General features: G+C 41.7%; 1 protein-coding gene across 4 annotated transcripts in view; it reads right to left on the bottom strand.

Annotated features, from left to right (window-relative positions):
• Positions 1-13,361, bottom strand: part of MCCC1 (methylcrotonyl-CoA carboxylase subunit 1) — a 34,920-nt gene that overhangs the window by 9,358 nt on the left and 12,201 nt on the right. For all 4 annotated transcript variants that reach the window (XM_034438898.3, XM_087872488.1, XM_087872487.1 and 1 more), the window contains 7 exons: positions 11,723-11,834; positions 8,899-8,980; positions 6,928-7,055; positions 5,222-5,405; positions 3,435-3,544; positions 1,323-1,539; positions 585-671 (listed from right to left, as the gene is read on the bottom strand). In XM_034438898.3, coding sequence (XP_034294789.2) covers positions 585-671; positions 1,323-1,539; positions 3,435-3,544; positions 5,222-5,405; positions 6,928-7,055; positions 8,899-8,980; positions 11,723-11,834 — 920 coding nt within the window. The remainder of the gene's footprint in view (positions 1-584; positions 672-1,322; positions 1,540-3,434; positions 3,545-5,221; positions 5,406-6,927; positions 7,056-8,898; positions 8,981-11,722; positions 11,835-13,361) is intronic.

Genomic DNA, 13,361 nt, shown 5'->3' with positions numbered 1-13,361 from the left:
CAATGCTTAACATATAGTTAACCAGATACATAAATATTAAAACGAAATCTCATTAATCTCTCGAGTTACCCTCTGTCTCTAGTTCGTTTGGTGGTTTTTGTATTCATTTATTTGTTCATTCATTCATTCATTCAGAAAACTTGTATGGCCACCCAATTCATAGTACAGTAATAAAACCCTAAATACAAAGCCCAATAACCCATAATCAAGGTCAGCAACTTTAAAATAGGATATTCTAGATACAGCCTAATCACACTATATCATTCTGCCTTTTTCAATTGCACAATAATGGAGCTCAGATACGTTCATTACAGGGGTGAAATCCAGCAGGTTCTGGCAGGTTCTGGAGAACCGGTAGCGGAAATTTTGAGTAGTTCGGAGAACCGGCAAATACCACCTCTGGCTGGCCCCAGAGTGGGGAGGGAATGGGGATTTTGCAGTATCCTTCCCCTGCCATGCTCACCAAGCCACACCCACCAAGCCATGCCCACAGAACCAATAGTAAAAAGATTTGGATTTCACCACTGGTTCATTATCATTTCATAAGCAATTTTTAGTTATTTATTTACTGTTCAGCCACTTACTTTTTTCGTTATCCAGGAGAATCATGTTTCTAACATAGGGGATATTTATTCTCCTGCCACTGCTGGATGCAAATGGAGAGAATTTATCTAAAATATTAAATATGTACAGAAAAAGACACATACTTAATACATATTTCCGCTGAATTATACAATATTTAAACCTGCTTACAGTTAGATACATTACTTTGCATAACACTGCACACATAAAGACTATATACACATCTGAACTTCTCAGTACAAATTTATATTTCCGTGCAACTCTTCAAACTGGAATTTTCCATGCAACAACACTGGGAACATATTTTATGCAAATTGCTCAAAGTCTCCGTCTATGAGAATCCACACTGAATCAGAACATCTATTAAGGAATCAAACCCAAATGCATGCAAAACAAACTCTGAATCCCAGCAACCTCAGCGTACAATCAAATCATGCAGTTTGATGGTTATGCTTATAAGGTTACGTGTTCGATTACATTTTGCAGCCACCCCAAGATAATCAAATGAAAAGTACTTAAACAGGATGCACAGAAACGCCCGCAGTTTTTATAAGAGATGAGGATTTCTCAACCGTTGCAGTTTTAAGGTATGTGGACTTCAACTCCCAGAATTCCCCAGCCAGCATGAGTTGAAGTCCATATATCTTAAAGTTGCCAAGATTGAGAAACAATGATATAGTAAGTAGTATGTAAAGCACCTTTTTCACTAATAAAACAGGAAAAAGCTGCAGCTTTCTCACCTTCTGTCTGGAGTCTAAAGGTATCAGTCACCAGTTTCTCTTTCAGAATGAGCCCAAGAGCTGCCTGGCACAAAGTCACTTTTGAAATCGACCGTCTGGGTGGAAAGAGCTCACTGTGGTGTTGAGGGATAAAATTAGTGTGAACGTTCCCAGCTTCAAACTCTGGATGGGCTGAGAGATTCAGTAAGAAATCCACATTGGTGCTCAGTCCGACGATCTGTCAAGAGAGGAAGAGATGTACCAGAAAAAGGCCAATCAAGCAACAGGTAGTCTTTGGTTCTAACTAACTAAATCAATAAATCTGCAGCAAAAAAACCAAAAGATATAAACAACCAAAAACAAACATATCAAAATTTCAATACTAATAACAACTTTTCTGCATCGGTATCTCTAACCTTTTTAACCTCTTTTCCCAAATTCTACTTCTAAATATCTCTATCTTAAACTTACATCTTTATTTAAATTATCTTGATTTCTATTTACAATTCAATCTCAATTCAATCTCAAACGAAAACATCCCTTAAATTTTATGTTTACTCTCCAGCCAGGAATTCCATTTATTCCATATTAATTAAACTCAATTTATTTTTAATGTATCTTGGCAGCTCCAATTTAGTCAAGCAACATTCTATGTTTAAAAACATATCCATCTGTTCGAACTATGTCATACATTTTCTAATTGCACTTCAGAAGCTTAGCCTTTCCACAAATCTGTACAAAATTACCTTTGAGAAACAAACGGTGATGTATTAAAAAAAGAAGAAGCTAAGTTTGATAAATCAACAGGGAAGAATGTTTCTCTCTTCCATACAATTATCATAGGAAGCAATTTATGCAAGAGCAAAAGATTATTTCATCAATTCAACTTGCATACAGCAGAAATCAAGAAAGCTTCGTGGTTGTATATAACCATCTAAGTACCCAACCGTTCAATTAAATTATCCACCAAGAAAAAGTGAAGAGAGCAATAGTTCCAGAAAATAATGTATATTCTAATATTAATAAAGAGGTACAAGTATACCACCAAGGTCCAAAAGCGAAACAAAGGAATAAACTAGAAAATGAAAATATGCTAAGATGATGACAGTTAACTATTCTCCAATTGGCAGAAAACTTGGTTTCTTTAAGCAACGTTTGGAACATTAAAATGAACAGGGAAAATCTCAATCCCAAAGTCTGCTGGTATATCCCATAGTCTTCCATATTTTGGGAGAATCTCTCAAGGATGGATATTCTGCAGGTGAGGTCAACACTGAGTAGCAAGTAGCAGAGAAGAACAATAGCAAATGTCCAGATTGCAAGGATGGGGAAGAGGAGCAAAGAGACTAATCAAAATCATATGGTGCATGACTTGAGTCCCTGACTAATCAATTAACAATGTCTCAGGATGGTGTCCATCAGTGGTGGCTTGCTCCTGGTTCGGTCTGGTTCTTGCGAACCAGTAGTAATGGCGGCGGGAGGTTCCGCCTACCACCCTGACGTCATCACTGATGACCTATGTATGCGCGCACTCCCGTTGCGAACCGGTAGTAAAGGTAAGTGGAACCCACCCCTGATGTCCATCAACCCAATTGCTGGTTTTCACCTGTTGCAGTGGTGAGATTTTGTGTAACTACATTTGGAAAATCACATTGGTGTAGTAGTTAAGGCCCCAGGCTTGAAACCAGAAAACCATGAATTCTAGTCCTGTTGTAGGTACAAAACCAGCTGGGTGATCTTGGGCCAGTCAGTCTCTCTCAGCCCTAGGAAGGAGGCAATGGCAAACCATTTTTGAAATCTTGCCAAGAAAACTGCAGGGATTAATCCAGGCAAAACTGTCTTAAAGGCACAAATATGTATACACCGACGTACATCTGTTAATGCCTGAAGACTCAATATAATACTACTGTGTTTCCCCAAAAATAAGACCATCTTATTTCCAACTCTGCGTTTAAATATTTTCGGGGGGGGGGCTTATTTTCGGGGGGAGGCTTATTTTAGTGCATGCGCTCAAAAGCCCAATTGGATTTATTATCTGAATCTCTACCAGCCTGATAGCATCAGAGAGGGGAAATCTGGAAAATGTTTTATCAGGTATGCCATTTTAAACACTTAACAGAGTTTTACACTTACATTATATTGTTGGAGGCAGTATCTTAATTTCCTTAAAGCAGCTGGGCGATCTTCTGCCCAAACAACTAATTTAGCAATCATTGGATCATAGTGTATAGAAACCTCATCTCCTAAAATAAAAATATATGGAAAAATGATTTGCCAGAATAAATATTTATTTATATTCATTTATATTTATTGAATATTTATATTTCACATTTTTGAACCGCCCATCTCCCTCAAAAGGAGCTACTGGATTTTCCATGTTGTCACAGTTTAAGACTTTTGCAGTAAACTAAGCAACACTTTTCTAGCAAGCTACTCACAATTCAATATGAATGTCCTGCAGCTTGACAGAACAAGTCTAGAAACTATTCTAGATTAACAATATCAACTGTAAAGTTGACACTAGAAAGAATCATTCTAGGTTAGCAATGAAGTACTTCTACCCCACAGAAGCACAATATGGAGTCCTTGACTTATACCAGTTCATTTAGTGACAGTGGCACTGAAAAAAAATGACTTGTGATCTTTTTTCACACCTACGACCATTGCAGAATCACATGATCAAAATTAAGACCCTTAGCAACTGACTCACATTTGTGACAGTTGCAATCTCCCAGGTTCGTGTGATCACTTTTTGCAACCTTCTAACAAGCAAAGTGAATGGGGAAGCCAGATTCACTTTACAACCATGTTACTAGCTTAACAACTGCAGAGATTCACTTAACAACTGTGGAAAGAAAGGTCATAAAATGAGGCAAAATTCAATTAACAACTGTCTCACTAGACAACAAAAATTTTGGCCTCAATTTATTTATTTATTTATTTGTTTGTTTGTTTTTTAAATTTTTATACCGCCCTCTCTCCCAAAGGACTCGGGGCGGTGAACAGCCAAAATTAAAAAACATACAATATAAACATTAAAATACTATAAAAGCAAAATTAAATTTATATTGGCTTCCCCCAATTTAAAACCTCTTACCCATAAAATTCAGCAATTAAAAGATTTTTAACCCAGCCCGGCTTGCTGAAATAAAAAAGTCTTCAGAGCCCGGCGGAAGGTACGGAGGTCCGGGATCAGTCGTATCCCTGGGGGTAGCTCATTCCAGAGGGAGGGTGCCCCCACAGAGAAGGCTCTTCCCTGAGGGGTCGCCAGCCAACATTGCCTGACCGACGGCACCCTGAGGAGGCCCCCTCTGTGGGGCCAATATGCTCCCAGGGGGCATGGCCATCTTGACGTCACTCGTGTTGGGGGGCCCTGTGGTGGCCCGAGTTCTCTGCCAGCAAAAACGGGCTCCCAGGCCATTTGTGGCTGCAACGGTCTCCTGCAGCCCTCTGCTAGTGAAAACGGAGCTCATGAGGGCTGTGTGCAACTCCTAGGCCGTTTCCAGCTGGGACAGCCTCCTGCAGCCCACTGCCAGCAAAAACGGAGCTTGTGGGGTGGAATCTCGGTATGGGGTTCCGTTTTCACTGGCAGAGGGCTGCAGGAGGCCCTCGTAGCCAAAAACGGGGCCTGGGAGGGCCACATGTGGCCCTCACAAGTTCTATTTTTGCTGGCTGAGGCACCATGGGCTGGTCCCTTGATGTTTCCAAGGCGGCCCTGAGGGCCAGATCTAAATACCTCACAGGCCAGATCCAGCCTGCAGGACTTGAGTTTGACATCCTATCGTAGACCCTTGATTTGTTAGTAGTAGAGGAAACCAATGTCGATCATCCGTCACTTGTTTCAACAAAGGCAACTATCAGCAGGACTTTTAAAACCAGAAGAGATTTCTGCGCATCCCAGTGAGAGGCTTTCATTTTACCTTGTCTTACCCCAGTTTCTATCCTGGTGCAGCTGTCGGCAGGAGGTGTGGACAAATGCAATAAAGGTCCCGCTCCGGGCATGAAGTTGTTGTTGGGATCTTCAGCATAGATCCGAGCTTCAAATGCGTGTCCCTTGAGGACAATCTCTTCCTGAGTCAGAGGAATCTTCTCTCCTGCAGCCACCTGGAAAGAACAGTATTGTCCATTTGCTCTGCACACTAATTTATTTATTTCTGCTTATTAAATTTATATGCCACCCACCGCATTGTCAAGTGACTCTGGGTGGCTTACAACAGTATTAAAACACTAGCTGAATACCCGTGCTCCGCTACGAAACTATGTGATCGGGCTTGATAAATCGAAGAAGAACTCCTTAGCATCAGAGGGCTGTTTGAAAAGTGAAACAGTATTTGCTGTGTGAGCAAGGAGACAGGAAAGAGCCTGGCCCTGGCTTAGCTCAACTGTTCTGTAGTAAAGCTACTTGCTGTTGTGAAAGTAAAATTGAAACTGAAACCCTCTCCTCTGCTTGTGTTTTGCATTTGGGACAGATTTCTTTTCAGGTGGGGAGGGACAGTAGAACTCCTCAGCATCAGAGCCTGTTAATAATAATATAGGAAATACTAATGCTCTGATGGTCATTTCGAAAAATCTTTTCTTAGTGAGCACCTAGAAGCCAAGAGGAACATACATGGCAAATTTCAAGTTTGTAGGCTTTACCGTTCTGGAGATTTTGTGATGATGGGTTAGTGGTATTTCACTTTGATATATATAGAGAGATAATTAAAACATTAAAATAATGATACTCAAAGGATCACAAATAATATGGTAAATAAAGAAGGGAACATCCCTGAAAGCCTATCTTGGGAGTAGATTATTAGTGAATTGGAATATTTAAAAAAGTTCAAGAAAAAGGATTTGATCATAGGCCAAGGAAATAAAAAGGATTCTGGAAAAAAGCTAATTGATAGAAAGCAACCTGCACTAAATTGCTTCCTCTAACTCTGTCCATCATTTAAAAACAGCATTTCTAATAGAACTCAAAATTGAAAGGATCCTATAATGAGGGATAGTCAAGCCACAAATGTTGTTTGATGCTTAGAATTCCAAAAAGTTAAAGACAACTCTGTACAAACACCCCAAAGCTAAATAGCAATAGCACTTAGTTATATACTGCTTCACAGTGCTTTACAGCCCTCTCTAAGCGATTCACAGTCAGCGTATTGCCCCCAACAATCTGAGTCCTCATTTTACCAATCTTGGAAGGATGAAAGGCTGAGCCAACCTTGAACCGGTGAGAATCGAACTCCAGACTGTGCAGATTTAACCTGCAATACTGCATTTTTAACCACTGTGCCAACAGGGCAGTGAGAACTCCTTTATCTAGGGCAGGGTTTTAACCCTGCATTCTTAACCATTGTGCCAACAGGGCAGTGAGAGTGAAGCGAGCACGCGCGCGCGGCCCCGTTGCAAACCCGTAGTAAAGGTAAGTAGAACCCACCTCTGTGTTGTACCTTATGATTCTTGATGAACGTATCTTTTCTTTTATGTACGCTGAGAACGTATGCACCAAAGACAAATTCCTTGTGTGTCCAATCACACTTGGCCAATAAAAAATTCTATTCTATTCTATTCAGAACGAATATAATTAATGGCCACAAGTGAAAGAACAATCCAACTGATATTCCTGTTCTCTATTACTTCTCACCTTCAGTTGCCATTCCACCAAGTCCGTCCCTGTGATCATCTCAGTAACAGGATGCTCCACCTGCAGCCTGGTATTCATTTCCATGAAATAGAAATTATGTGCGCTGTCCATGATAAACTCCACAGTTCCTAAAATATTTAATAAAGGCATAATATACCAAGGTCAGAGTATATTAAAACTGCAAATGAATACAATCCCAATATAGCTTCATGGTCCCTGAGATTCACTCACTAAAGTAAGCATCGTCTATGGAGATTCTCAGTCATCCAGGTCATGGATATCCCAAATATGTTTTTCCAAAAGGCAACTGGACTTTCTGGTTTTTCCTTGAAGTTGTTTCACTTCTCATCCCAGAAGCTTCTTCTGTTCTGACTGAATGGTGGAGGATGGAAGGATTTACATTCCTTGCAGTCCTCTGGTCATTAGCACTTCCTCCGATATCAACCTCCAAGTGGCCTCAACCACTCTCAAAAAGAGGGCTAACGACCAGATGACTGCAAGGAATATAAATCCTTCCATCCTCCACCATTCAGTCAGAACCGAAGAAGCTTCTTGGATGAGAAGCAAAACGTCTTTAAGGATAAATAAAACCCAGTTACCTTTTGAAAAAGCACTTTTGTGATAAAGCAAGCATTATAAACCAAACTAATAGTTAAAAATTATGTATAGATATATATAACGGGGAAGTAAAATTGCTCAGTAAAATTGCATTTAACATGTAACTCCTTCAAAAGCCTTATAAGCTATTAGGTTTGGTTGTGGTGCGTCGCAACAGATTTTGATCTGGATTCTCCAAAATGCAAATGAGGTAGGAAATACCTATAGTAGTGTTTCTCAACCTTGATGGCTTTAGGGATGTGTAGACTTCAACTTCCAGAATTCCCCAGACAATACAGGGTGTCCAGGGCCGGATTTAGATGAAAAGAGGCCCTAGGCTATTCCACTTATGAGGCCCTTTCACCTATAGCGAAAGTGTAATTTTAATTTTGCTAACAATTTGAATGTAGGCCCCTCTTGATCTTGAGGCCCTAGGCTGAAGCCTAGTTAGCCTATAGGAAAATCCGGCCCTGAGGGTGTCCTCTAAGCTGAGTTAAACTGCAGTTACAATAGCCAAGAATCTTACCTTATAGCACACCACTGATTTCGATGAGGGTGTCAAAAAAAATCAAGATGGCAGCCATGACAGTGCAGTTGAAGCTCTGCCTGGTTTTATGTGCATTTATTTACATGCTTTGATTAGTCTGTTGTGGCTGCCATTTTGACTTTTTTGATCACACCCTGCAGATTCCTCTAATTCTTTTCGGGGAAGCTGCTCTATGTATGAGAGGCTAAAAAAGTTTCACAACCTTGGCAACTTTAAGACATGTGGACTTCTGTTCCCAGAATTCCCCAGCCAACCATGGTTGGCTGGGGAATTCTGGGAGTTGAAGTCCACACGTCTTAAAACCACCAAGCTTTTAGACTTCTTTCCAGCTCTTATCCACTCAGGAGTCCCATGACCAGGAGGTGGAGGTGGAGCAAGAGGGAGACTTAGAATGCATTCCTCCATCCTTCTGAGCTGTCAATCAACTGCTTCTCCTGCTGGAGACACACTGGGAAATTGCTCCTAAAAAGTTTTTCTTTGCAGCCCCCAGCCAGAATTGGCTCACTTTTGAACTTGAGATTACTCCCCACCCCCATATTCTAAATTTGATCCAATCCTGTTCAGTTGTCAGGAGAGTTTATTATTTATTCATTCATTCATTCATTCATTCATTCATTCATTCATTCAATCATTCATTCATTCATTCACATTTCTATGCCGCCCAACTCCCAAGGGACTCTTGGGAGTTAACCTGCGGATGGTATAGAAAGAGTCCCAATATTTTCTACATAATTTCTTTCCAAGTATCAGTTGAGACGGATAAAAGCATCAATACTTTTCCTCATGAACCTGTGTTCAGCATTAAAAGGAAGTTGAGCCTGCAATACCTGCTCCGACGTAGTTCACGGCTTTTGCTGCCCTAACAGCAGCCTCTCCAAGCTTTCTTCTCACTTCGGGCTTAATTCCTGGCTAACAAGGATAGCAATAATGTTATGTTAGGTTCACACGATGCACCAAGACACGCTTGTGGTTTTTTTTTTACTGACTGCACAATCACATTGGACAATTGATGTTAAAAGTTTTTCCTTACAGATAATCCTCGACTTATGACCATAATGGAGCCTGCTGATCAGAGCTGGAAGTTGTGATGGTTGCAAAAGAAGTCAATTTTACCTCTTTTTTTTTTTTTGCAGTGGTTGTTATGTGAATAACCGTCATTAAGGAAATGCTGTGGACATTATGCACACCAATGGTTCACTATGGGCGGTGCAATTTTGACAAAAAACTCAAAGCAAAAAAGCGAACAGAATCCTGGGTTGTATAAACACAGGCACAGAATCACGATCACGTGAAGTATTACGTGTAGTTTAGGTTTAGGTTTAGGTTTATTAAATTTGTATACCGCCCTTCTCCCGAAGGACTCAGGGCAGTGAACAGCCAAGATTAAAATACATGCAATATAAAAATTAAAATAAATTAAAACAGAATTAAATTAAATTGGCTTCCCAAAATTTAAAACCCTTTGCCCATAAAATAACCCATTAAAATTTTAAGCCAGCCCGGCTTGCTGAAATAGGAAGGTCTTCAAAGCTCAACGGAAAGTACGGAGGTCCGGGATCAGTCGTATACCTGGGGGTAGTTAGTTAGTATTAACTTAGTAAGGCCACATCTGGAATACTGCAACCAATTTTGGTTACCATACGACAAAAAAGATGTTGAGACTTTGGAAAACGTTCAGAGAAGGGCAACGAAGATGATCAAAGGCCTGGAGATTAAAACCTATGAAGAACGGCTTCAGGATTTGGGTTTGGCTAGTCTAGAGAAAAGATGGACTAGGACCGTGATGGAGAACCTGTGGCACACAGTGCCCTCTCTGATAGCACGTGAGCTGTCAACCCAGCTCAGCTCCGCCGCACATGTGCACATGCCTCCCGCCAGCCAGCTGATTTTCGGGTCTCTGCCGTGTATGCGCAGGGGTTGGAGCGCATGTGAGACATGCACGCATGGGCGGGGGGGTCACATGTGCAGGGGCAGGGGATCGCGCGCACCTGCGCAGGGGTGGGGGAGTGTGGGCGATTGCATGCACATGCATGAGAGGGGCAGGGAGTGCAGGAGTCACACACACACATGCGTGGGGCGGGGGAGTTGCGCATGCATACGCAGGGAGCGCGGGGATCGTGCGTGCATGCGCGGGAAGGTGGGGCGCGCAGCGGGTGTCATGTACGCATTGCATTATGGGTGCAGGCATGCACACACACTTTTGGCACACAATGACAAAAAGGTTAGCCATCACTGGACTAGGGGAAACATGATAGCAGTGTTCCAGTATTTGAGGGGCTCCTACAAAGAAGAGGAGGTCAGATTATTCTACAAAACACTAGAGGAGAAGGAAAGAAACAATGGTTGGAAAGAGAGAATCAAGGGATCACATGACTCTGGGACACTGCAACCGTCATAAGCATGAGTCAGTTGCCAAGCATTTCAATTTTGATCACATGATCATGGGCTGCTGCAAAGGTTGGAAGTGGTCATATCCAGTGGTGGGATTCAGCCAGTTCACACCACTTCGGGAGAACCGGTTGTTAAATTTCTGAGCAGTTTGGTGAACTGGTTGTTGGAAGAAATCATTAGGGCGGTTGTTAAATTATTTGAATCCCACCACTGGTCATAAGTCACATTTTTCTGTGCCGTGGTAACTTTGAACGGTCACTAAAAGAACTGTTGTAAGTCGAGGACTATTTGTATTGACAGAAAACTTAACATATACTGTGCAAAACGTTCAAAAATACAAATGAGTTTCAAATAACGGGCATCACAGTCTTTACCCAAGCTGCTAAGACATCATAAGCATTTAAATGCATGTTAGGAACATATGAGACAGAATTCAGATTTTCAAATTAACAGAGTTGGAAGGGACCTTGTAGGTCATCTAGTCCAAACCCCCCACTCAAGGAGGAGACCCTACACCATTTCTGACAAATGGCAGTCCGGTCTCTTCTTGAAAGCTTCCAGTGATGAAGCTCCCACAACTTCTCAAGGCAAGCTGTTCCATTGGTTGAAAACAAAGCCACTAAGAACTTCCTAGAAAAAGTAATTCCTTCCGTGCTCAGAAAAAGAAGGAATGGCTACATCACACATTTGTAAGGAAACTGCATGTCAGCACTTCAAGCTGCATTTACTCTAGTGCTGACATAAGAAGGAGAGGCGGAGGCGTCTGGAAAGTGACGTTTGACTTTTCACCTACTTATTTTCACTGGAGATAATATCACCTAGGAGATGGGATGGGAGGGGGGAAATTCCTTTGAGCTGGAGCAGTAGATTAGGGGTAGAATGACTTGGAAGATGGCCAATGAGTGCAGGAGAGTGGGGAACGGAAAGGGAGGGTTTTGGGTCTGGAAGTCAGTGTTGGCTTCGATGGAGTCGGGTGTAGAATGTCGTGCTTAATAAATAGGAGTTTTCCTTCAAAGACTTTGTTTGAAATGCAATTTATTTGAGACGACCTCAAAGCCTGACACTGCACTCTCTTCAATATGGTACATAGAAAATTGCACATTAATATGCTTTGAGAATTTCAGGACCTTGAAAAAGATACTTTCTGCAGAAATAGTGGACTGACACTGCCTTAACAGCAAGCATAAAAACAAAAATCATAGTCACAAAATTATAATAATCATAGTTATTTGAATTATTTTTCAAAAGCTGTCTACTTACCCCTGGAGCTTCCTCAATAATTTTTTGATGTCTTCTCTGTACACTGCAATCTCTTTCAAACAGGTAGACTGCATTGCCATGTTGGTCTCCAAATACTTGAACTTCTACATGCCTGTTTCATATTTTAAAGTTTGTAAGTGGGGGCATAATATTGTCCATCGTTGCTTATTTCTTAATCCCCAATTTTTGAATTTTTAACATGACTAATAAAATCCATCATATACTTTGGGGATACTTTTTTTTCCAATCTAGAAATGAGGCTTATTCATTTCTCCTATCAGTATTTCATAAAGCAGAATGCTATAATATATTGAATATATATTATGAGAGGAGGGGAGGAATCCGTACCTCAAATGTGGCAGGACTGGGATTTTCCAGTTTGCTATTTTGGATGAAAGGATGTGGAACAATTTTCTTTTCTTTTCTTTTCTCAACTGTCATCGTGAGTTTTATGGCTCACCTCAGACATTTATTTCTATGTCAGCCCTTCGAAGAAGGTCAGGTCAGAAAAAAGGCACAAGAAACTAGAACTCTACTTTATGAATATTGCTGTAAAAATACAATCCTGAAAGTCCAAAGACATTTCTTTTTTGTTTCCTTTTATATGAAAGAGAACCAAGGCAGGAAATCTCATGTTTCTTTCTCATGCTTTCCTGTTTTCCAGAGGTAAGCTCAGGGGTAGGACGCTGGGGGTTCGCAGGGGTTCGGGAGAACCTCTAGTTAAGATTCTGTGCAGTTCGGAGAACCCCCAAATCCCACTCCTGGATGGCCCCACCCACCCTGCCCCTCCCCTCCCAGGAATCCCCATGCGGCCCATTTTGGATGCAGGTAAATGCAGGGTGCGCGTGGAGGCTCGGGGAGGGCGAAAAACGGGCCTACTGGAAGTTTGGGAAGGCCGGAAACGGGCCTGTTTCTGGCCTCTAGAGGGCCTCTGGAGCCTGGGGAGGCTGTTTTCGCCCTCCCGGAGGCTCAAGAAAAGCCTCCGGAGCCCTGGGAGGGCAACCCCCCCCCCCGGCTGTGGTGCAGGAGGCCAATTTGGCCACGCCCACTCAGCATCCAGGCCTAGAGGACCCCTTGCTAAAATTTTTGAAGCCCACCCCTGGGTAAGCTGCAATGCTTTGTGGAAATGAACTTAGCAGACAGGGCAATGAGAAACCATCAAGAGAACGATTAGATAAAAGGAGCTAAGCCCACTGCAGGAGTGTAGGGAGGGCAAGGGGCCTGGTGGCTCAGCAGACTGATAGCATTGTGATTAACACCAGCTGTCTGCAATTACTGTAAGTTCGAATCTCACCAGGCTCAAGGTTGACTCAGCCTTCCATCCTTTCTAAGGTAGGTAAATTGAGGACCCAGTTTGTGGGGGCAATAAGCTGACTTTGTATAAATATACAAAAGAAGCCGCCCTGAGTCTCCGGAGAAGGGTGGCATATAAATCAAATTAAAAAAAAAAAAGAGCTCAGAAGAAACCATTCTTAGTTTGGGGATTGCAAAATGTTCCCAGGGAAAGAGATACTTTCAAACTTGCAAGATTCTATTAATGTAATCTTCAATAAAATAGAATTGACTCGTCCAGTCATTGGCTCGTCCTGTGATTAGGAAACCAGAGGATAAAACATATGAAGAAAGGTTGCAGGAACTG

This window comes from Pantherophis guttatus, chromosome 6, assembly GCF_059756535.1.
Source record: "Pantherophis guttatus breed Tessera chromosome 6, ASM5975653v1, whole genome shotgun sequence".
Lineage (NCBI taxonomy): Eukaryota > Metazoa > Chordata > Lepidosauria > Squamata > Colubridae > Pantherophis > Pantherophis guttatus.
The sequence above is the reverse complement of the archived record's forward strand: the minus strand, read 5'-3'. Positions and strand labels throughout refer to the sequence as shown.